The sequence below is a fragment of the Molossus molossus genome, unplaced genomic scaffold (genome assembly GCF_014108415.1).
Source record: "Molossus molossus isolate mMolMol1 unplaced genomic scaffold, mMolMol1.p scaffold_m16_p_23, whole genome shotgun sequence".
In the NCBI taxonomy this organism is placed as follows: Eukaryota; Metazoa; Chordata; class Mammalia; order Chiroptera; family Molossidae; genus Molossus; species Molossus molossus.
In genome coordinates this window covers 6,754,210-6,779,082 of record NW_023425359.1, presented here as the reverse complement: position 1 = coordinate 6,779,082, position 24,873 = coordinate 6,754,210, and the positions used below count along the sequence as shown (strand labels likewise).

Here is a 24,873-nt window from a genome sequence, read left to right as displayed (position 1 = left end):
GGCAATTGTCTGTTGACCATCAAAACAGAGCAAGGGGAGTAGTGAGAGGTCCCTGAGTGGGCCACCTGGGTGGATTCGTCCCTGCCCCACTGGGTGACAGCAGCCCTACCTCGTGTTGATGGTCAGGGTCAATCACCCCTGCAAGGTGATGGCTCTTGGTGTCCAGGCCTCACCCTTGGTTCAGTGGAACATGTGCTATGTTATTTCTCCCTTTGGAAAGCTGGCTGTCCAGGTTCAAGGACCAAGCTGTGGGGAAGGCACCATAAGCTCCCTGAGAGGGTCATTGGGAATAATGGCAGGCGGTCGTGTCATGTGGGCCAAAGACTTACCCATGCAGGTGGGTCCAGGACTGGGAAGAACCCCTGCCAAGGAGAACGGCAGGATGAAGACTGAGGAATTCGCCCCACCGCTCTGGGGCCCCCGTTTCTCCCGTGGCTGTGGTGAGCACCTTAATCACAACCACCTTCCTTCGGCGACGCGTTGCCGTTCTCTGCTGCTAGCCTTGCAGGGAACTTGTCACCCAAGAAATCAAGTACGGTTTGAAGCTTTATCATCAGTCCAAAGGTACAGGCTGCTTTCTCTTAGCTCCTAAACCTGTGTTTCCAGAGCGTCCCGTGGTCACAAAACTGGTCTTTAAACATCTACTCAGGCCCTGGCCGGTTTGGCTCAGCAGTTAGAGCGTCAGCCTGCGGTCCCGAGAGACCCGGGTTCGGTTTCCGCTAAGGGCATGTACCTTGGCCCTGGTTGGGTCGTGTGGGTGGCAGCCACTCGACGTGTCCCTTCGCGTGGATGTTTCTCTCTCTCTCCCCCCCTCTCATTCTATCTGAACAACAACAAAACATTTATTCAGTGAATTAAAAGGTGAAAGCATTACCAGGTGACTAATTTATACTTGGACTTGCACTTTTCCAGAGCTGACTAGCCTGGGGCTCTGGTCCAGGCTGCCAAGGACTCAGTGGTGAGCCATGTGGCTTGCGGCAGGCCAGGGCAAGACAAGGCACCTTTGTCTCTGGTCCTCTGGCAAAAAACAAGGAAGGTCAGCTTCCCACTCTAATGGCAAAGGTCATTTCTAGCTCCTGAGAATTTTCCTAATGCTTTGTCACATTTGGGATCTTCCACACCTTTTCAAAGCTCTTAAAAACTGCCAAAATGCATATCCTAATGAATATTGCCTTTCAAAATAAACCTGGGAAGTAAAACACACTCCAATCCAAACATTTTTTTTTGGGGGGGGGGTACGTGCCCCTACCGGGAACCGAATCCAGGACTCTCTGGTCCGCAGGCCGATGTTCCAACCGCTGAGCCAAACTGGCGAGGGCCCAATCCAAACATTTTTTGAGCTCATGTGCAAAGCCTTGAGTCAACTTATAAGTCACACAGAAAAGTCAGCCATCTGTACCCCTCTGTCTTGACCAACACTACATTACTTACTAGGTTTGGATCTCAACTTTTTAGCAATAAAAAAGAGCCAAAATGGATTTCCAGCACTGAAGGTGTTTCTTTCAAGGTGCCATACGCTTTGAGAAGTTCCAGACACTGTCAGCAAGGGCAACTGTATTAAAAACGTAGGGTTAGCTGCCCAGGGTGACTGCTTACAGGTAGGTACTAGGATATGAGTCAACTCATTGTTATTTAATAGTCACAATCATATATGCACAAAAGTTGTGTTTTTATTTATATAACTTCTTATGAAGTAGGTTTTATATACTTGAGACTGAAAATCGAAGCTGTTTTTCCCACAAAATAATTGACAAATCACCACATTTCTCGGTTCTTTCATGATACAGTAACATTAAGTCACTTTTATAAAATTAGATGGCAATTTAAAGCTAATCCTTAGCCCTTCTAAATCAGTAAATATATGAAAAATCTTATTATGCACAAATGCACAAAACACCAGTGAAAGTGAAATGTGAGTGAATCTTGCTGAGAAAATCGAACATCTTTCCAATAGGTTTACTTTTTATTCACATGGCGTGTGGTTGGCCCAACATGGGCCATCAGACACTTCAGCAACCAGAAGCGTTTTCGTTTCTATCTGACTGTCCCTAGAAAAGCAGTATATGAAATATGAAACAGGTAAGAACGGTCTGGAAGTCCTGCTCGGGACCAGCGTCAGTGTGATGCACTTTCCATTCCTCCTCTAGTTCGCAGACCACTTCATTTAGCCACTCGGGAAGAATTTATTTTCTTGATATCAACTTGGCTCAGAATCAATGTCCCATTTTTGAATTTTCCAACCTGTCCAATCCGACCACTTGACAAAATACTGGGAGCTGATTTCTTCTTTTTGGATTTCCTACATTTAAAGTGAGAGAAAGGTACTGAAGTTGAGCTCATAAAGGAGGGTTGCAGCATCACTAACCAGAGCACCATGGTCTGCTCCTGCAGTGCCCCTCCCCTCCCATGCACAGCCCCCATCCTGGGGCCAGCCGCACCATGGTCTTCCCAGGTCCCTAAAACTACCACCTGCCTTCCTGCCCCAAAGCCTGTGCACTGATGACTTTTTTAGGCTGCCCCTCCTCTTCACTCAGGTCTCACCTCAGATGTCACCCCTTGGAATGACACCTGTCCACCCTCAGTGGTTTTCTTTCACAATGCTTTATCTCAAGCTCTGCACGGAACATGCCAGCCTGACACCTCACACTTATCTGTTTGTATGCTTGTGTATTTCCCTCATTACAATGTAAGGTCCTTGAGGGCAAGGACCCACCTCCCTCCGTGTGCTCATGGCTGCACCCCCAACACCTAAGACGCCTACGTGCCCGACACCCGTGGGCCCTCAACAGACATATACATCTAGAACACAACCAGTGGATGGCATGTACAAGCTCACCGGAGTCCGAGAAAATAAGTAAGATAAAAGGAGTTAATTCTGAAATAGTAACTCGAGGTGGTAGAAATACACATAAGCACCCAAATCAGTATTCTGTCACTCAAATTCCGGTGCTCTGTCCCATGTACTGTGTCAAAGGACAGGTACTCCAGACCCAGACTGTGCTGTCACATCAGCAGGGAGCAGAAGTCTTTTGTTGGAAATGTCGGTCTCAGCTTTTCCACTGGTCACTTGCAGTTTCTGGTCTTTGAAAATAGGAGGTTGCTGTTTGATGTCAGTCAATTTACTAAATCCTGTCTTCCCCTTACAGGGTTTGATTAGGAGGAGAGACAGTACAGCACTCTAACAATATAGGTACACCACGCGGACTCCAGGGATTACTTTCAGAACTAATAAATAGGTGTATCCATACCATTCCGCCACAGTATCTAATGATATCACTCACCTGTCTTCCTGCCCTTTCCTCTTCTTTTTCTTAAAAATATCTGTGTCTTGGGCCTGATTTCAGAATTAAAGATAATATATGTATCAGCAATGGATATGGAGACTCAAAAAAAGGCAAGAGTTCTGTGATCAAAAGCCACTTAGATACTATTTCAATATATTTTAAGTAGACACTGTAGAATAACAGACAAAGGGAAGGGGGCATGGGTGTGGGAAGAGATTACGGAAGAACTTCTATGCAAACATGCATAACCCATGGACACAGGCAATAGTGCAGTGAAGGCTGGGAGGGGGGCAGGAGGAGGGTGGAGGGGGTCAATGGTGGAAAAAGGGGGGAAACATGTGTAATACTTTCAATAATAAAGACAAACTTTACAAACAAAAGACTCAAAGTTTCATCCTAAAATACTTTCAAGAATGTGAAGGGCCATTCCAGAGAAGACTAACTACAAATGTCCCATCTTCCATTTCAGATGAAAGGGAGTATAATGACCTTCCCCCTGTGATGTTTCATAAACCCTTGTACACAATACAACATGTAATAGAGAAATGGGGATTGCGTATGGGGAGACAAATGACATAGCAGACATTATCTAAACAGGAGTTTGCTACTTCAAGCAAACCGTTCAAGAAATACGCCAGATTACTTGGCTGGTATAAAATGCTGATGACCTGAATAAGTGAACAGATTCTGATCACTTATCTCTAGCTCTTTCCAAGTAGGAGGGAAGGGGGAAGAGAAAGAAAGAGAGGGAGAGAAACATCGACGTGAGAGGGACACATCGAGTGGCTGCCTCCCGCATGACCCTGACCAGGGTTGGGGATAAACCACAACAGAGGTATGTGCCCTTGGCCGGAATCGAACCTGCAACTCATTGGTTGATGCTCTATCGCTGAGCCAAACCAGCCAGGGCTCTAGTTGTTTTTTCTTATTATTATTGATTTTAGAGAGAGAGGAAGGGAGAGGGAGAGAGAGATAGAAACATTGATGAGAGAGAACATCCTCCTGCATGCCCCCCACTGGGGCATGTGCTCTGCCCAGGAACTGAACCAGAGACCTCTTGGTTCATGAGTCGACGCTCAACTACTGAGCCACACCGGCTGGGCTTTCTGCTCTAGATTTAATAAAGAAAAGGCCATTACACCTACCATTCTCTTTTCTTCTTCCTTTGCTGCCTTTTTTTCTTTGATCTGCTTCTGCAAAACCTTATAATTCACATAACTCTTTTTGGGAGGCTGAAATGAAAGAAAAAGGAATATGTAATCAATTTTTATTCTGCACAGATCTCCCAGTGTCCCTTGCCCTGGCTTGCTGTGTCCTGTCTGGTAACAGGAGGCTGAGCAGCCCCTCACCTGTGCACCCAGCATAACCGCACGTTCCCTTTCCAAGACTCGTTCCTTTCCTTTTCCATAACCTGTGATCCCAAAGCGGTGCACCTCCAGCCGAGCCTGGAGACACAAAGCAGAACCAGACCCAAGTGTGTTACAAAAATTCCACAGAAGAAATACAGGCCCAACAGTATGCGTTTCAAGTATGACGTGCTGTGTGTCCAATACTCGTGTGTATTCCCACAACCTGTGACTGCAGCCAGCAAGACTGCTGCGATGGTTCAGGAGCTGCGTGAGGTCTGCAATGTGACCACCTCCTCCCAGCACCGCTCTGTTTAATCTGGACAGCTGAAACCATGCAGGAGTAAACAGAGCCCGCAGCACTTCCTGAAACTCTACAATAAGCTGCAACCACAAAGGCAGTAATTTCAACTTAAAGTTACCTCTACTCACACTTGGAAACCATTTATCCCAGATTTAAACACAGATTCGTGGGGGTATTTTTCTTTAAAAGATAATGTAGAAAGAAGACAAGAAGTCACCAATATCTACTCATGTAACAGTTGAATTATTTACTCCTTTTTTCTCATGCAATTGTGAAACCTAGTTACAATCTCAATTCCTCCTCAGCACTGCAGCGCCGGTGTTGCAGTGATAAGACTACCACGCTGCAAATGAACGCGCGACATTCAAGCAAGTGAGTTGTCGTGATGTGCTTAAACATTTCCCTAACCCTTGCACATGTTAACATAGTCATCTTTCTTAGTAATATAAAGATGAAAAAAATTAACAATTTCAAAACACATACCTTTTCTAAGTTAAATTCTTGTATATTCACATCTTTCTCAAGGATACTAGTTTTGGTCTGAAAAGGAAAAAAAAAATCTTATTAAGATATTCTATTACTACTCATTATAGTATCTACCACTGAGTGGAGATTTTAAAAAGCCCTGAAACTGGCCCAATTGCCTAAGTACTAAATGATAATACAAGCATGTTGCACAAAATCCTAATTAACACCGAATGGAAGCAAAGTGGAGAAAAAATTGTTAAGGTCTCAAGGCTTAAGAAAGGATTGATGAGAAACTAAGAGAAAGACCAATGGTGAGAGAGACCAATGTCTGTATCTCATGTACCACATATACAACATTCTGTGTGATGGTGAGTTCAAAGAGGATAACTGGCCCTGGCCAGTGTGGCTCAGTGGTTGGAGTGTTGGCCTGCACACCAAAGGGTCCCGGGTTCGATTCCCGGTCAAGGGCACGTACATGGGTTGCAGGTTCAATCCCCAGCCCAAGATGGGTTGGGGCACATGCGGGAGGCAAGCAATTGTGGTGTGATGTCTCTGTCTGTCTCTCCCCCCCCTCCATTCCACTCTATCTAAAAACATCAATGGAAAAATATCCTTGGGTGAGGATTAACAAGACAAAAACAAAAAAGGAATGTTATTCCTTAACATTCTTAACAGGCTTACTCCCTGCAGCCTCACCTGCTTGTCTGCTTAAAAAAAGAAAGAGAGCCCTGGCCGGTTTGGCTCAGCGGTAAGAGCGTCGGCCTGCAGAACAGAGGGTCTTGGGCTTGGTTCCTGCTAAGGGCACATATCTTGGTTGCAGTTTGTCCCTGGCTCCAGTTGGGGTCGTGTGGGTGGCAACCAGTCAATGTGTCTCTCTCACATCGATGTTTCTCTCTCTCTCTTCCCCCTCTCCATCCCACTCTATCTGAAGATAAACGCAAAAAAAAAAAATGTCCTCGGGTGATAAAAAGAAAGAAAAAGATAACTGTGTGACCAGAGATGTTAGAGGGTAAAAAAGGTTATATTTAAATAACTCTCTCGTTTCCTCCTTCCCACCCATTCTAATGGCTAACAAAACTCAACCTTGAGTTAAATATTTCTTTTATGAACATCAGATTTCTAAAAATGGTGGCGATTTGGTTTAAAATTCCCAAAAGAAAATTATACTAAAAATGTCTTCAAAATATGTAACCCTCAATATATCCTCTGGCTGTGGTTAACAACCCACAGAACTGACCAGGAAACTACTGTCAAACTGTACTGGCCAACAACAGAGGTCTCGACTCAACCCCAGCCCCTACTCGGCAGCGTCTGGAAACGGCAGTCCTGCTGGTCCTGCTCAGCAGGGTGGGGGCTGTGCAGGCATGGAGCGTGCAGCCCTGTCTTCTACCACGCTGACGGGCCTTGCGCACTGCAGTCCACGTGTATTCTAGTTTCTCCTTCTCCAAACGGGAGTTGTACTTCAGCTTATCCTGTTTGTCCTCCACCACTGTGTGTGATGAGTGTGTGGCTCAGTCACAGAATGCTTCCACAGATGATGATGGCTTCTGTCTCCATGGAGACCCTGTACTAACCTCCTGGGGTTATTACAAGACACAGGGTAAAGTACTGCAACTGTGCAGCACAGGTCCAGGAGCAGGAAGACTTGACCAATGCTCATATTATCAACGAATCCACCCACAAGGAGCCAACAGGCTCCCAGTAACCTTCACAGCACTGCTCATCTGCTGTCACCAGAACACTGGCTCTGGTTGGGCCTGGGGGCTGGACTAGCAGGATCCCACCATAGACGGTGACTGTCATGCTCTTGGTACATGGCTAGCTCTCTGCTGTCAATCCCATACACATCGTCCATGTTACCATGCTTTTATTATGTTTATGATTTTCTTCAGGCAATCACACATTTCATAGAATCAAATGCCTTAAGGCCATGGGCAGAGCACAAAGGATGCTGTATGGGGCACTTCCATTTGTCTACCCCAGAAAGTCTTATTTCCTCCCCCATGACTAGAAAACATTTTACATTTACTTTGAAGTCAGGATATCTTTTCCATTGGCATGTACATTTAATCTAATTAATACAATAAACAGTACTTCTGAAGAACAAATGGGTTAAGTCTTAATGATTTCAGTGTTTCTCCACACTTGAGGCCTTGACCCAGCTGTACCAAATTTGCCTAGAGAGTTGCAGTCATCCCCTTGTCCACGGGAATACATTCCAAGACCCCAGTGGATGCCTGACACTGCAGATAGTACTAACCCCTATGCGTACTGTGCTTTTTCCTATACAAACATACCTTTGATGAAGTTTAATTTATAGACTAGGCACAGTAAGAGACTAACAATGAAACAGAACAATTATGCCCAGCAAGTGTGGCTCAATGGTTGAACATCGACCCATGCACCAAGAGTTTACCGGTTCGATTCCCGGTCAGGGCACATGCCCAGTTTGTGGGCCTGATTCCCAGTGGGGGCATGCAGGAAGCAGCCAATCAATGTTCTCTCTAATAGATGTTTCTGTCTCACTCTCTCTCCTCTCCCTTCCTCTCTCTCTAAAAGCAGTAAAGAAAAAATCATTAAAAAAAAAAAGATCATAACAATACACTGTAATAAAAGGTTATGTGAATGTAGTCTCTCCCTCTGATAACCAAGATAGCTACTAAGCAACTAACAGGCAGGGAGAAGATACAGGGTGGATACACTGGACAATGGGTGATTTTGTCCCAGGCAGCAATGCTGGACAGGGCGAGATTTCATCACGCTCCTCAGAATGGTGGGCAATTTAAAAATTATGAATCATTTGTTTCTGGAATTTCCCATTTAATATTTTCAAACCGTGGTTGCCCATGGAAACAAACCACAGAAAGCAAAACCAAACTGCAAATAAGGGGGGACTATCGTGCTAACAATGTGATTTATGGTGAATACTAGTTTTTTCTCTGGGACACTAGTACTTAAATAACTAGGGTCAGTCTGTATGCCTACACATCTAACCCGCAATAAAAACCCTGGGCATCCAGGCTGGGTGAGCCTCCCTACTCAGCAGTGCGTCCCACCTGGGATCACACAGCACCACTGGGGAAATTAAGCACACCCCATGCAGCTGCACTGGGAGAGGACCCCTGGACACTGCACCTGGTTTCCTCCAGTCTTTACCCAGGTACCTTTTCCCTTTGCCAATTCTACTCCGTATTCTTTTGCTATAATTAATCATAACCGGGAGAGTGACTATATGCTAGGTCCTGTAAGTGCTGAGTCCTGAGGGTGTGGTCTTGGGGACCCCGCCATAGTCTATAAAGATACTCACCTAATACTACAATATCCAGGTCTTCACCCTCTACATAAAAACCAACCAACTCATTACCTTTGTGTTCTCATCTTGATCTGGCATCTGTTTTCTTTTCTTATTTCTGCTGTGGAATTCAACCACTTTTACTGGCTCCTTCCTGGTCAAGGAAGAGGGAGATGCTGCAGCATGAAGGCCTTGTGGTCCCGCAGGGGCTGCAGCGGGGGTCACAGCGGGGGCACACTGCAGCTCTTCTCTGAGCTCTGCGAAGAAGCTCGAAGCACTCTTCCTCTGGCCTCTTCCAGGGCAACCAGGTGCGGGAGCGGGCTCTGCCCTCAGTGCCACTGGAGTCCCCACATCTCTCTTCTTGTTTTCCCTTTTCTTTCTGATCCTTTTCTCTTCTGCTTCATCTTCTGTCTCTCCTGTTTGCTCAAACACAAGAAGGAAAAATAAATATTTTTGGTTTTGGCTATCACCCATATCAAATCATGTGAACACACGTACGCATGTGCCACCACTAGAAACACCCAGATCTACACACAAAGAAAAATCTACTTGTTTTTCTTCAAAGGGGGTTGTATTTGCATGATTTATAGAATCCAAAATCATAGTATCTTTTCCCAGGTAAGTATATTTATGCCTTTGACACTTTTTTTTTTAATCCTCACCGGAGGACATTTTTCCATTTTTTGTTCAAATAGAGTGGGAGGGAGAGAGAGGAAGAGAGAGAAACATCGATGTGAAAGGGACACATCGAGTGGTTGCCACCCGCACAACCCAACCAGGGCCGGGGACAAACTGCAACCGAGATATGTGCCCTTAGAGGGAACTGAACCAGGGTCTCTCTGGACCGCAGGCCAACACTCTAACTGCCGAGCCAAACCGGCCAGGGCACCTTTGACTCTTGTTAGCATAGTTATTTTAGTCCTCACCTTGGTCCTTACTAAAAGTGTCATCATGGCAATAGTCCCAGACTGAAAATCCTAGTGAGCTCACACTTTGTACTAAAAATGTCTGCTTTGCACTAAAAATGGCAGCCAGTGTTTCTTTTTAATGCTTTCTAGAATTACAGATATGCATTGTAGTTTTCCGAACTTCTTTCAGTTATAAATTAAGATGAACCCAAGATAGCTGGCTGAATTTGAGTCCGTTTAATTTCTACTAGATCTCTATAGCTCCTCTTTGTTTCACCTTTTCCAACTCTGATCACTTACCTGAAGGTTCTGACAAGAATTCGGGGCTTCATTACTCATTTAACAGTACAAATGCCACAGAGCTCTCTAAATACGTATCAGCTGATCATTTGTTTGCTTCTATTTGCTTAGTCTTTTATTCAATAAACACTTATTAAGAGCCAACTAAACTATAAAAATGAGTATTTAGCCCTGGCTGGTCTGGCTCAGCAGTTAGAGCACCAGCCCGCAGACCAAAGAGTCGCAAGTTCAATTCTGATCAAGGTCAGATGCCTGGGTTGGGGTTCGGTCCCCCTCCCTGGTTGGGGTGTGTGGGAGGCAGCCGGTCAATGTCTCTCTCGAATCAACATTTCTCCCCCTCTCTCTCCCTCCCACTCTATCTGAAGATAAGTGGAAAACATATCCTTGGGTGAGGGTTGAAAAAAAAAAAAAAAGAGCCCTGGCCGGTTTGGCTCAGCAGTTAGAATGCCGGCCTGTGGTCCAGAGATCCAGGTTCGGTTCCCCTAAGGGCACGTACCTCGATTGCAGTTTGTCCCGGCCCTGGTTGGGTCGTGTGGGTGGCAACCACTCAATGTGTCTCTTTCACGATGTCTCTCTCTCTCCCTACCACTCTATCTGAACAAAGCACGAAAAAATGTCCTCAGGTGAGGATTTAAAAAAAAAGAGTATTTCCCGCCTGTGTTGACACATACTGTATCTAGGATTTTGCAGATTAGTGTTTTCCTCTAGATTTTAAACTTCTCAAGGTCAGAGACTAAGTCTCCTCTGTCCTCCAATATTCCCAAGGGCATAGAGATGTTCTGGCCACGGTACAAAGCCTATACAACTGCAGGGACTGGATCTAGACTGTCTAGAGACTGGAACTCAGGCTCTGCAGATTACTAGCTATATAAGCTTCAGGAAGTTTTTTTGACCTCTAGGGCTTGTTTCTACCTTTGCAATAATGGGATTAATGGCAGTGTCTGCTTCATAGGGTTGTTTGGAAAATTTAAAAAGTAAATACATGAAAATCATAGAGTAGCATATGGTAAAGTCTCAATACTTTATAGCTATCGTTTTTACTGTTTAACTGACCTTAGAATTTTGAGCAATGGCTCCAAAATAAAACAGCTTTTGCAACATCATACTACAAATTTAAGAAATATGTTTGGTCCTTAAAGACACTAGTGACTAGGCCCTGGCCGGGCAGCTCATATTCCAAGGTTGTGGGTTCAATCCCCAGTCAGGGCCCGTACAAAAGTCCACCAATGAATAATTAAATAAGCGGAACAACAAATCGATGTTTCTTTCTCTCTCTAAAGTCAATAAACACATTTTTAAAGACACTAATGACTAAAGATTATCTTTGGTGCAGGAACCAGTGTCACCACCTTCCTCTCCTGGGGCAAGTTCTCCAGAGTGTGTGAAACTGCCTAGTGACATGCCAGGCGGTTGCCAAATTATAATGATAGTTTTATTTTCCTTTCCCCTCACCAAGATGAAAGAAGAGCCTTGCCGGGTTTGGCTCAGCGGTTATCGGCCTGCGGTCCGGAGAGACCCAGGTTCGGTTCCCGCTAAGGGCACGTACCTCGGTTGCAGTTTGCCCCCGGCCCTGGTTGGGGCCTGCGGGTGGCAGCCACTCGATGTGTCCCTTTCACATCGATGTTTCTCTCTCTCCCTCCCACTCTATCTAAACAAAAAATGGACAAATGTCCTCAGATGAGAATTAAAAAAAAAAAAAAAAAGGCAGAAGAGCGTGAGTCGACCAACCTGTGGAGGAAAAGCCCGTGAAAGCGTCATGTGGAAACATTCTCTGAAGCCCGTGGCCGGGGGGCAGAGGCACGAGGCCCCAGCAGGGCAAGGTGGTAGGGGCGCACGAGGGTCGGCCGGGTCTGGGGAAGGGCGGGCCCAGAGGTCCGGAAAAGGGAAAAGGGGGCTCCGTCGAGGGCCCAGGTCTGTGCGCATCTGCAAGCCTTGGTGCCTCCCACTCGCAACTAGGTTGGTGCCCACACTAAGCGGAGGGTTGGGAGGTTTGACTCACGAAGAATAACTCGACCCTGGGGCAGGAGAAAGGTGGCAGGCGGAGAGGGGGCGCCGCAGCGCTGGGGCGCCAGGGCGGGCGAGCTGCGGGGTGCTGGCTTGCAGGAACCTTGGGCCTGAAAGCGGACGCCCGCCCAGTTCGCGGCGCGCAGCAGGCCCTCGGCTCCCCAGGCCGCTCTCCGCGCGGGCTCCGAGGCCCCCACTCACCAAAGTCGTAGAGGTTCTGGAGCACAGCGTCTAGCAGCTGACAGGAGGGGGGCGAGGAGGACCCCAGCCCCCGCTCCCGCTCCATCGTGGGGCCGGGCGCCGCGGGGCCACCCGGAGCCCGCGGATGCGCGCTCGGCGCCCTCGCTTCCGCGTCCGACGGGCTGCGCGCGTGCCTCAGGTCCCCGCGCGGCTTCCGTCCTGGTTAAGATGGCGGCGCCCGGGGTCCCTAGGAGCGGTCGCAGAGGGTGCCACCGCCCTAGGCGAGGTCGGGCCGCCCCGCGCGGAGGAACCGCCCCCCGCCGCCGCACCACCACCGCCTAGCAAAGCACCCCAGGCCCTGCCCGGGACGGCAGCCGCACCATGGACTCTTCCAGTTCACGTAACTCCTGTTTTTCCGTCGGCTCCACCAGTCCCGGCGCTGTCGTGCTCCTGTACTCGGTAGGCGCCCAGGCAAGAGGCCCAGCGCGGGCCCGAGAGAGGACCCCCTCCTCCCTGTCCCGTTTTCCTCCGGGCCACGACCCTGGCCCCAAAGAGTGGGTCCCGGCTGCCCCGAGGAGGGGTTGGGTGGTTGACTTGGTTTCCAAGGCAACGATGCATCACTGTGTAAAATGTGCGTGTGCTTTTACAAGTTTCCACCGGGGATGGCCCCTCCGGCTCCTTCCCACTCGTCCCTTCTCGGCCCCTCCACTAGCCGCAGGGCCTTCCGAAAGCCCCTGCCTGACGCGGCAGCAGGCGTGGGACTCGGAGGCTCTCGGTCGCTAGCGGGGCATGGAGGGCCGCCTGTGGGCAAAGCTGAGAAACCCGCGGGTCCCACCCAGGCCGAGGCAGCCGGCCGGCGGCTCCCCACCCGCCCTCCGGCCCTCCTGGCTTCCTGGCAGGAAAGTACTTAGCTCATCTGTGGGCATAGAGTTTTTACAATCTAGGTCTTTTTTTTTTTTTTTTTAATCTAGGAAAATGTGGGTCTTCTGGAAGTTTAAATTGCCTGTTTCTGGCTTCCGTATGTCATTGTACTTTTCCCACAAGTCATTTTGGAAGACAATTAATGCTACCCAGCCTCTCTCCAACTTGCCTTTTCTCCACCAACCGCCTCTCTCTCCTGATTTTAATCTGCCTTTTTATGCCAACAAAACGTTTGTCACTCGCCATCTTCACGAGAGCTTTGTAGCCCTCAGGATTGCACAATCCTGGTGTAACTGATCTTTTTTTTGAAACACCAGATTAGTTTTTAATCTACTTAAGGAGGAAATAAAACAATGCATTTTAAAGGTATGTTACCAGGCATGTCCTAGCAGTTAGTTCAGTTTCTGACTTAAACATAATGTTAATTTGTGTAGGAAGGTCAAAACAGGGAAAACAGAATAAAAGCAAGATAAAGAAACAGTTTCAAAGAGAACATGTATGTATATGTGGCTACCTTCAAATTGGGACATCAATATTTTTTGGAACATGAGGACATTTCCATTTGTGGCAGTCAGGAGCTCTTACTTGCTGTTAACTATCAGCTTCTCTAAGGTTGATCACTTCAGCCTCTCTCTTCATGGGCCTGCTCACCCAGCAGTTCTGCGGTGGATGTATTTGACCTCTAACTCTGCTGCTCCGGAGGGAGTATGTAAGGAATGTAGGAAAGGGTTGCTTTGTAGCTCTGACATGCCTCAGGTAGCTTCTCAGTCCTGAACTGGTTTGTGAATTGACTACAGTTTTCTGTATGTGTATTAAAGGAAAGAGTTGATATTTTACTTACCCATTCACCAATGGTTCTTTACTGATAAGACTTTTGTCAACTTTTCATGTGAAAGACGAAGCAGTTGTATATGAGCTTTTTTACCTCTGACACTGCACACTTGTGACTACACGATTTTACTTTCAGAGTAACCTGAACTTTTTCTTACTATCTTGGCTGTCCTTATTTGCTCAGCCACACTTGTGATTGTGCAATGCTCTATCTAATCTGAAAGTGGTACTTGAGATATTTAAAATACTGCTGATTGCAACAAACATGGCAGCAATGGGTAGCTACAGTGTCCTTGGTCATTATTCTCAGTGTCCAGGATATAGAAATTAAAGATCCAGCATGCACAGTATGTTGTGGGAGTAATGAGAAGGAGCACCTGAGCTTTTGAGATGTGAATGGGAGATGAGGGAGAGGAAAACTGTTCTAGGCATTGATGTAAGAAAACTACTCCCTTGCATGTTTGGGGGAACCAAGTATTTAGGTAAGGGCAGAATAGAAGGGACCTAAGAAATGAAATCAAGGAAGCAGGCAGATTATATTTCCTGAATGAATTTTATATATCATGTTTTCCCAACCTTAAGGATAAAGTCTTAACTTTATAGGGCACCATTTAAGGATGATCACATTTGTACGTTGAAGGTCTGAGAGAACTGCTCGGTTTCTGGCACGATTGTTTGTATGTATAACCTCTCTTGCTTTACTTAAGTAGAGACTGTAGAAAGAGAGTTTGGCTGAGGAAGGAATTTGATGCCATGATCATAGAGCTTGATCAGGATGCCTTTGCAGTCATCCAGAGAAGAGAAGACAGCCCAAAGTAAGGACAGGCAGGGAGTCTGGGGAGAGGGAGATGGGGGAGTTTGTGGGATATTTAGGGCAGCTGAATGCGGTGGATGAGGAAACAGAGGCAGTCTGAACTTGACTCCTGGTTTCTGTGATTTGGCAACTGGGTGGATGGTGATGCCTTTCGCAGATAGGAAATGCAGGAGAGAAGCAGGTTTAGTCAGGGTAATGTTTGGGGTTGTGTTCACTTTGAGATGTGAGAGGCAAAGTTAATGATTTTTAATTTGTGGATTATTGTATTATGGACAGATACATCACAGGGGGGTTGGGAAACATCCAAATAGAGTTAGAAATATGGTAGCAGAGCAAACAAGGAAGGTCTAGTGTAAATATTTGATTTGACAGCCATCAGCAAGTAGGTTGTATCCAAAGCCACTGGTCTGCTTGAAATCTTTCTGTGAGACCACAGAATGAAAAGAAGACTAGGGGTGGGTAATCGGTGGCGTACCCATCACCCAAACCGTGGCTTCCTGTTAAGAGTCTGAATGATGTGGGGAAAAGGAGAAACATCTGTAACAAAAATAAATTAATAAAAATTTTTAAAAGTATCTGAATGAGCCCTGGCCGGTTTGGCTCAGCGGTCAGAGCATCGGCCTGCGGTCTGGAGAGATCCGGGTTCGGTTTCCGCTAAAGGCATGTGCCTCGGTTGCAGTTTGTCCCCGGTCCTGGTTGGTCGTGCGGTGGCAGCCACTCGATGTGTCCCTTCACGTCGATGTTTCTCTCTCTCTGTCTCTTCCTCTCTCTCTCCCTCCCACTCTATCTGTACAAAAAATGGAAAAATGTCCTCCGGTGAGGACTAAAAAAAAAAAAAAAAAGTATCTGAATGAAAAATCTCGACTCATTACAATGTGCCACAAGATGCTACATAATAGGATATCTGCTATCTCCGATTTTACGAATCTTGCTCACTGGGCTTCAGCCACACTGGCTTTGTGTTTCTCGGAGAATAAGCATGTTCTGTCCTCAGAGTACTCGCGGTCCCCTCTGTGTGGCATGCTGTGTTTCCTCCAGCATTGCTGGCTTTTTCTATTGTTGAGCTCCCAACATAAATATCACCTCTCCAGAGAGGACTTACCCAGCCATTCAGTCTAAAGTAGCATTCCACTCACTTTTTCGCATTAGTTACTCTCTCATTGTCCTTATAGTATTCTCTTTCCAGTGTTGGCTACAGTAGTCTTGAACTTACTGTCAAAGCTGATCGTTAAATTTTCATGAAGTTTACAAGCTCATTGTTAAAACACAGCCATTATTAAAAATGAAGGATTAAGCCCTGGCTGTGTGGGTCAGTTGGTTGGAGCATTGTCCCGTAGTACACCAGAAAGACTGTGGTTCTATTTCCTATAGGGACATGTACAGTAAGCAACTGATCAATGTTTCTCCCTCTCTCTCTCTTTTTCTCTCTCTTTCTCCCCCTTCCTCTCTCTAAAAATCAATAAACATATCATCAGGTGAGGATTTTAAAAAGTTAAAGATTAACTTATAAATTTACAATTAAATAAATATTCTTAAAAATGAAAGTAATATATACCCAAGACTCAGCACTTCCTAATTATTTTACTATTAGTTATGCTTTTGAGGATCTATGTGTCTGGTTATCATACTGTAAGGTGGAAAGCCTGTGTAAGAGTGGCCATTGGCATCTCTCCCCAACTCTGTGTTCAGTGAGGTTGTACTGGTAACTTGAAATCTGCCATGGTGGGAGTATGCATATATACCACAGAAATTGACAACTGCTATAAACCAGGGCTCTGCCATAGTCAAACATTTACCAGCATGCTATGTGGTGGAATCCCAAGTGGACTACCTTGTTTATTTGTTGTCTGTCTTTCCGTAGGGAATGTAAGCTCCCTCGGTGCACATTCCTTGTCCACCTTGTTCATGCTGTATTCTCAGCCTGTAGACAGTGCCTGGTACGTTGTGGGCTCTCAGTCATTATCTGGTAGATGAATGAATCCTCCAGAGCACTTGAAAGGGAAGTACAAGGAGAGGCCTGTGTAGCTATGAATAAGGAGAGGCCTATATGAGATAATTAAGACAGGGAAAACAAAGAGTGGAAGGAAAAGACTTCACCGAAGTCGTCTTACTTGGGCTCCTTTGTATTGTGCTATTGGGTGAGTAGCTATGTAAATATATTTATGATGGTCAGTACTTCTCCAGCATGATATAGGGAAGGACAATTAATTAATAATCAACCTGTGTGAAGGAATCACTTGGAGTACTTTAAAAAATGATTCTGATGCCCATGTACCACTCACAGACCAAATTAAATAAGACTTTAGAGGAGATCTGAGCATCAGTATTTTTTAAGTGCCCAAAGTTATTTTAATGTGCAACCTGGTTTAAAAACCACTGGATTAGACATTAGGTTAGGGCCAGATGGGTAGAAGTTTGAACTTTAGCTGTGAATATATATATATATTTTTTTTATCCTCACCCGAGGACATTTTTCCATTTTTTGTTCAGGTAGAGTGGGAGGGAGAGAGAGAGAGAGAAACATCGATGTGAAAGGAACACATCGAGTGGCTGCCACCCACACAACCGACCAGGGCCAGGGACAAACTGCAACCGAGGTACGCGCCCTTAGCGGGAACCGAACCCGGGTCTCTCAGGACCGCAGGCCAACGCTCTAACCACTGAACCAAACCGGCCAGGGCTAGCTTGTTAATATTGATGACTCATCATCAACAAGGTTTAAGAAGTGGCTTCACTCAGTAATTTATCTTTTTTTTTTTTTTTTTTTTTTTTATCCTCACCCGAGGATATTTTTTCCATTTTTGGTACAGATAGAATGGGAGGGAGAGAGAGGAAGGGAGAGAGAGTGAGAAACATCGACGTGAAGGGACACATCGAGTGGCTGCCACCCGCACGACCAACCAGGGCCGGGGACAAACTGCAACCAAGGTACATGCCCTTAGCGGGAACCGAACCCGGGTCTCTCCAGACCGCAGGCCGACGCTCTAACCGCTGAGCCAAACCGGCCAGGGCAGTAATTTATCTTTTTATTCTACAATGATTGAGTTCCTACTAGGAACTGGGAATACAAAAATGTATAAGACACATTACCTACCCAGACAAGAAGTTCACATTTTTGTAGGAGAGACGCCAAATACAAGTTTAATGACTGTTTTAGATGCCTTCATGAAAAGGTATTAAAGGTTCAGTAAAAACTCAAAGGAGAAGACCAATGCCACCTAGGTTTAGGGGAGACTTGGAAAATGGTACACCAAGGAGGTGAATGGGAGCTGTGGTTGATGGTTAAGTATTGTCTAGGTGAACAGTGGGGAAGGGCCATTTGTAAATGCCCTGTTTCCTAATTGATACCACCATGCACCTGGTTACTCATAAGAGAGATTGAGTCAGTCTTGATCACCACTATAACCCCAACACATACCACAATGCCAAGCATATAGTAGGTGCTCAAATATTTGGCAGTCAGAGTTATTCTTAAAGGTAGCAACTTCAACAAAGATGTGGGGAGCCATAAGATATAGCTTGTTTAGGGAGCTACAGGTCTCTGTGTAGTTGGACTGTTGGAACAAGGGGAATGCTAAGTAAGGCAGGGTTGGGTTGGGGTCATATGCTAAGAAGTGTGGACTCAGTCCTGCAGGTAACAGAGAATCATGGAAAGATCGTAGATGTTATTTGGCAAACTTTTCAAAATTTGTGTTCCTGCTGCTCTTCTTTACGGGTTCTTGTCCTGAGGACTCCCTTTCTTCTTCACTGTCTCTCTCCCACCCCCTTCCCTCTTTCACTCTGTATATATACACATAGATAAATGGGAAGTCAGTAGGGAGGTAGCTAAATAAATAGATATTCCCAGCTTATTCTAATCCTTTTCTCTTCCCACCCCCAGGATCACTAAATGGGAAGTCGAAGTCACTAAGATCTCTTTTATCCCTAAAAATATGTTAATTTATAATGGTAGTTTGTTGCAGTCTGCCAAGTCTGAGCCTATATAACTCTGTATTACTTTATTAATGAGAAATGTGAAATTTGAAAAGGTTCTCCAGTCTTATAAACAAGAGTATGTGATATGATATGACTGTAGTTTTGCACCAGAACTCTCAGCAATTAGATTTTTCTCTCATGTAGTCTCTTTACTTTATCTATGTGGCTATTGAAATGTTCAAGTTTGTATATATCATGTGCTACTCTTTTATAAAAACTTATAAGTGCTCTTTGCTTCTATTTATACTCTTATTGTGCCTAATCCTGATCTCAGTTTAACATTTTGTATTTCTTTTCTATTACTGAAACATTTAGTCATTCAATTATTGACCAAATATGCATATTCCAAACATGGCTCAGTGTTGGAAATACAAGGAGAACATGAACTGTCCTGTCCTCTAGATAATTGCATTGTAGTGGGGAGACAGACATTCAAACGATTACAGTGTTGTGGGATGCAGATCATAGTAGACATGTGTAGCAGGTAAAGAAGTCCTAATGAGTAAGGCAGAGTAATTACATCTGAGGAACTCAATGAGAGTTTTCACCAAAGAGTGACACCTAAAGCAAGGATGACAAAGGAACCAAGGGCAGTCTAGGCAGAGAGATGAGCATGTGCAAAGGCCCAATGGCATGTCAGTAATGAACTGTGTTGGGCGAATGCAAATCACTTGCTATTCAGGAGACCATGAAGCATGGTGGGTGATGGGTCTGGAGAGGAAAGGAAAGGGCACATCATAGAGGTTCTCAGATGACACCAGAAGTGGCTTAGGTCTTATTCTAAAGGAGGTGGGGAGTCATTTAAGTATTTTAAGCAGGGACCAATTTGGTCAGGAATGTGTGTTCAGAAGAGTACCTGGCAACATGAAGGGGGCAAAACAGGCAAAGGAGAACTGCGTTCAGTTTTGGAAAGGCCAAGTGTGAAGTGTTTGCAACTAAATATGTGTATGAGGAGCTCAGATGGGGGAAGAGACCAGGACAGAAGATTCCAAAGCCTAGCTAAGTAGTAGTTACAACCAGTTGAGTAGGTGAGAGTACTCAACATGTGTGGAGTGAAGAAGAGATGTTTACATAGTAAAGGAAGTGGGAGGAAAGAAGACATATTGTAGTTTGGGGAGGAATTTTCCCCCAGGTTGGGAGTCCTTAGATTAGAGAAATGAGGTCGATTTTCTGCTACGACAAGAGTCTTGAATAAAAAACCAAAGTGGGAAAATTTCAGGATGGTCAGAGGTCAGACAGGAGGGAGTACTTGAGAAGGGTGTCATGCTGTAGAGAGGTCCAGGAGGCCAAGGACTAAACAGAGGCCAGGGTAGAATAATTACATTCTACCCTAAATAACAAGCCCTGGCCAGTTTGGCTCAGCGGTTAGAGCGTCGGCCTGTAGTCCAGAGAGACCCGGGTTCGGTTCCCGCTAAGGGCGCGTACCTCGGTTGCAGTTTGTCCCCAGCCCTGGTTGGTCGTGCGGGTGGCAACCACTTGATGTGTCCCTTTTACATGGATGTTTCTCTCTATATATCCCTTCCTCTCTCTCTTATAAAAAAGAAAACTCAATAAAAACATGAACCAAAGAAATAACACTCGTTGTACTTTTTTATAATAGTGGTGAATGAAAAATAATCCAAATGTCCAACATTAAAATAATGTGGTGGAAAAAACTTAAATGACGTGGAGATGTGGTTTTGACAGTAAGTGGAAAATGCAAGAGGCAAATCAAATGCGTGTGTGGTGGGAGGGACATGGCTACACGCACAGAAAGCCATGCCCTAAAATGGTCTCTGGATCATGGGAGGACAGGTGACTTTATTTTCTTCTTTATGCTTTACTGTATCTTCCAAATTTTTTTAGTGAACATATATACTTTGGTAATTAGAAAAATTATTTTAAAAAGTTAGGGAACATAAAGTGATTACGTGGCCACTGACCTGTTTTAAAACGATATTTGATATAGGGAAATACTTAGTATAATTGAACAGGCAAGATAAACTATATTTGGTATGGTCCATGTTTTGAACTTTAAAAATATGTATTTCTGTAGCTGTGAATGAAAAAAATAAGGAAACAAGTGTTAAGAGTACTTATTCTTGCCCTGGCCGGTTTGGCTCAGCGGTTAGTGCGTCGGCCTGTTGTCTGGAGAGACCTGGGTTCGGTTCCCACTAAGGGCACGTACCTCGGTTGCGGTTTATCCCCGGCCCTGGTTGGGTCATGTGGGTGGCAACCACTCAATGTGTCCCTTTCACATCGATGTTTCTCCCCCCCCCCCCCCACTCTATTTGAACAAAATATCAAAGATTGTCCTCGGGTGAGGATTAAAAAAAGAGTGCTTATTCCTGAGGTGTAAAATTATGGGCAGTTTTTACTTGCTTATATGTTTCCATGTTTCCAGATATTCCACAATTACACATGATAAGTGGTGTAGGATAATGGGTAGGAACAAGGTCTATGAAGCCAATAGGCTCGAGTTTGAATCTTGTCATTGTCCTTTGTGAGCTGTGGGACCTCGGGTGAGTTATTTCACTCCCCTGGACCTTGGTTTTCCCATTGTAAAATGGGGGTAATGAGCAGAACTACTGCATAACTTTCATACGCTTGTTATGAGAACTGTTCCTTTTCAAAATATATATTAGCATTTAAAAATAGGATTGTTCCTTAATGGATAAGTTCTTGGAATAGTGCCTGACGTTTAGTAAGCAGCTATGCATGTTAGCTACAATAATTATTATTTCTACTATGACTTAGTAGGTAGAAAGGAGATAAGAAAGTAATCACAGCAAATACAGACTGCTCGATAGTAGCTTATGTGGGAGCACTTACTTCTTGAGTAAATCTTACTTTTGTTTGCACCCACGTAGATTTATTTGACTTGACATAATTTTGTTTGTTTTTTTAATCCTCACCCAAGGACATTTTTTGCATTTATCTTCAGATAGAGTGGGAGGGAGGGAGAGAGAGAAACATCGACGCAAGAGAGACACATCGCGTGATTGCCACCCACACAACCCCAACCAGGGCTGGGGACAAAGTGCAACTGAGGTACGTGCCCGTAGCAGGAACCAAACCCGGACTCTGATCCGCAGGTCGAAGCTCTAACCGCTCAACCAAACCATCCAGGGCTGACTTGACATAATTTTGAGTTTCAAATGTGTGCTATGATTTAATTTTTAAAGCCAAGTGGAAGAAGCAGACAAAACAAGTTTATCAGTGTGATTGATGAAACCTTGTCAAATTTAGCAGATTATTCTACAGCTTAATGTCTCATCTTTGCCATCTTTGTTAACTTTCCCAAAGGGGTCTTGGCTTTACAAAGATAACAGTCAGAAATATAAAAATAAAAAATATTATGATAACTCAATATCAATTTATTGATCCCAATTACTTTTTTGGGGGGGTATATGAAAATCTAACATCAGATCACTCTGTTCTTGTTCATATGTCACAGAAAATATATTGGCAAAAATAAAATTGTACAAGTATAGTCCCTAATCAGTCCTAATTCATTTTACAGAATGTGCATTACTCTCTTTCTTTTGCCTTATCCACAGAAGGAGCGCAAAAAGTGGGATGAGTTTGAAGATATTTTAGAAGAAAGGAGGCATGTCAGTGACTTGAAGTTTGCGATGAAATGCTACACACCTCTTCTGTATAAGGGAATTATTCCGTGCAAGCCGAATGATATTAAATGTAGTGTTCTCAATTCTGAAGAGGTTTACTATGTCATTAAGCAGGTAAGTGATTCCCTCTTCAACCACAGCTATAATGCTCATTGTCAACAAGTTCTTTCTCTTCTTGATTTATACATTTATTTTGCTTACTTTGAAGTATCTTTTTAGGTCTAGCTATATTCGGCACATTCATCAAATGTTTATCATGGCCATAATGTGTGTTAGCCTCTCTGCTGGACACTGGGGTCTAGCAGCGAGCAAGATGAGCAGAGCTCCTAACCTCTTAAGTGTATAATCTGATAGGGAATGATGACAGTTGTATAATCAACTATGACATAAGACATGCTAGTAGGGCCACTAGTTAGAGGAGAAGCTAATTTTGTGTAGGGAGTTAGAGTTTTTTGTAAAATGAGGCCTGAAAGATGACTGGTAAGTGGTTTTAGAAATAGAAATGGACAGATTTAAGAAGTTGAGCCGCCACTGCCGTGACTCGCACTGTGCGCCAGCACACCCTCCTCCCCCCACCCCTGGTTGACAGCTCTGCCACCATGGAGGATTTGAATGAGTACAGCTGCATAGAGGAATTCGTAGAGGGTCCCAAGATCAACACAAACAAGAATCAGCAGAATGATGGTAAAATGTTTATTGGAGGCTTGAGCTGGGATACAAGCAAAAAAAATCTGACTGTTTGTCTCAAGTTGGGCAAGTTGTAGACTACACAATTAAAACAGATCCAGCCACCAGAAGATCAAGAGGATTTGAATTTGTGCTTTTCAAAGATGCTGCTGCCCTGTCCAGGTAATTCAGTTGGTTAGAGCGTTGTCCAGATATGTCAAGGTTGCGGGTTCGATCTCTGGTCAGGGGACATACAAGAATCAGCCAATGAATGCATAAATAAACGGAAGAACAAATCGATGTCTCTCTCCCTCTCTCTCTCTTTCTAAAATCAATAAATTAAAATAAAAGATGTACCCTGACTGGTTTGGCTCAGCGGTTAGAGTGTCGGCCTGCGGTCCAGAGAGACCCAGGTTCGGTTCCTGCTAAGGGCGCGTACCTCGGTTGCAGTTTGTCCCCAACCCTGGTTGGTCGTGCGGGTGGCAGCCACTCGATGTGTCCCTTTCACGTCGATATTTCTCTCTCTCCCTCTCTCTTCCTCTCTCTCCCTCCCAATCTATCTGAACAAAAAATGGAAAAATGTCCTCGGGTGAAGATTTAAAAAATAAATAAATAAATAAAAGATGCTGCTAGAAGAGGTGCTGCAGCTAGTGGACAAGGTGGTACTAGGAGTCAGGGCCAAAACTGGGACCAAGGATTTAATAACTTATGATCAAGGATATGGAAATTAGGCCTATGGTGGTGATCAAAACTATAGTGGCCATGGCAGCTATGATTCTACTGCTATAATTATGAGAACTATGGATGTGCAGACTACAGTGGCCAACAGAGAGCTTAGAGCAAGGCATCTCGAGGGCGTGGCAGTCACCAAAACAATTGTCAGCCATACTAAAGGAGGACATTAGAGACAACCGGAAATTGCTAAAGTAAGACATCTTGCAGGACAACATTGAAGATGATTATTTTGTAAAAGACATTTTAGTGTACTAGACACAACTGTGTCCAACTGTATATAGCTGCCAATTGTATTTGTTTTTACTTTGTTGTTTGCTGTTATGATTCAATGTGGATTTCTGTTTATACAAATTTTATTTGTGTGATTTCATGTTAAATCTCAAATGCTTCCTCATATGATGGTTTTCCTGCATCAGATACTAAATAGCTCTGTAAAAATGTGATTTTATTTTATTTTTTTTATTTTTTTTATTTTTTTTTAATGAATTTTTATTTATTTTTTTGTTACAGATATTTTACCTTTTTACCCCATTGGCACCCCCCACCCCACCCCCTCCACCCTGTCCCCGGCTTAGTTGTCCATGTCCATTGGTCATGCATACATGCATATAAGTTCTGTGGTTTATCTCTTCCCACCCCCCCACCCCCCATCCCCTCTTCTGAGGGATGTCAGTCTGTGCCCTACTTCCATGTGTCTGGGTCTACTGTATTCCTCAGACTGTTATGTTCATTATATTCCGTATATAAGTGAGATCATGTGGTATTTGTCTTTTTCTGCTTGGCTTCTTTCACTTAGGATAATACTTTCCAGGTCCCTCCATGTCGTCTCAAAGGATAAGAGATCTTTCTTTCTTACCGCTGCATAGTACTCCATTGTGTATATGTACCACAGCTTTTTGATCCATTCGTCTACTGGTGGACACTTGGGCTGTTTCCAGATCTTAGCTATTGTAAATAGTGCTGCTATGAACATGGGGGTACATATATTCTTCCTGATTGGTGTTTCAGGCTTCTTAGGGTATATTCCCAGCAGTGGGATCACTGGGTCAAATGGAAGTTCAATTTTTAATTTTTTGAGGTAGCACCATATTGTTTTCCATAGCGGCTGCACCAGTCTGCATTCCCACCAGCAGTGTATTAGAGTTCCCTTTTCTCCACACCCTCGCCAACACTTGTTGTTTGATGATTTGTTGATGGCGGCCATTCTGACAGGTGTGAGGTGATACCTCATTGTTGT

General features: G+C 44.7%; 2 protein-coding genes across 3 annotated transcripts in view; one reads left to right on the top strand and one right to left on the bottom strand.

Annotated features, from left to right (window-relative positions):
* Window positions 1-3,277: 3,277 nt before the first annotated feature.
* CUNH1orf131 (chromosome unknown C1orf131 homolog) lies at window positions 3,278-12,232 on the bottom strand. Its single transcript, XM_036277493.1, has 6 exons — window positions 12,108-12,232; window positions 8,767-9,110; window positions 5,418-5,474; window positions 4,634-4,729; window positions 4,430-4,516; window positions 3,278-3,334 (listed from the first exon to the last, which is right to left on the bottom strand). Exons 1-6 carry the CDS (start codon window positions 12,190-12,192, stop codon window positions 3,278-3,280), a joined length of 726 nt encoding a protein of 241 aa, XP_036133386.1. The 5' UTR covers window positions 12,193-12,232.
* A 66-nt stretch (window positions 12,233-12,298) lies between these two features.
* GNPAT (glyceronephosphate O-acyltransferase) overlaps window positions 12,299-24,873 on the top strand; it is a 36,008-nt gene continuing 23,433 nt past the window's right edge. Inside the window, exons 1-2 of one of the 2 annotated variants that reach the window (XM_036277521.1) lie at window positions 12,299-12,545; window positions 22,167-22,349. In XM_036277521.1, coding sequence (XP_036133414.1) covers window positions 12,468-12,545; window positions 22,167-22,349 — 261 coding nt within the window. In that variant the 5' untranslated portion in view covers window positions 12,299-12,467. Of the gene's footprint in view, window positions 12,546-20,274; window positions 20,422-22,166; window positions 22,350-24,873 lie in introns of those variants that run through there. The other variant, XM_036277522.1, reaches the window with a different exon arrangement.

Excerpts from the sequence above, each read along its gene's own strand:
- CUNH1orf131 (XM_036277493.1), bottom strand. The coding sequence starts at position 12,192 with ATGGAGCGGGAGCGGGGGCTGGGGTCCTCCTCGCCCCCCTCCTGTCAG. Across the intron at positions 9,111-12,107 it reads CCAGAACCTCTACGACTTTG|GAGAGACAGAAGATGAAGCA; the intron begins GTGAGTGGGGGC and ends TTGAGCAAACAG. Across the intron at positions 4,517-4,633 it reads CGGTTATGCTGGGTGCACAG|CCTCCCAAAAAGAGTTATGT; the intron begins GTGAGGGGCTGC and ends CTTTCATTTCAG.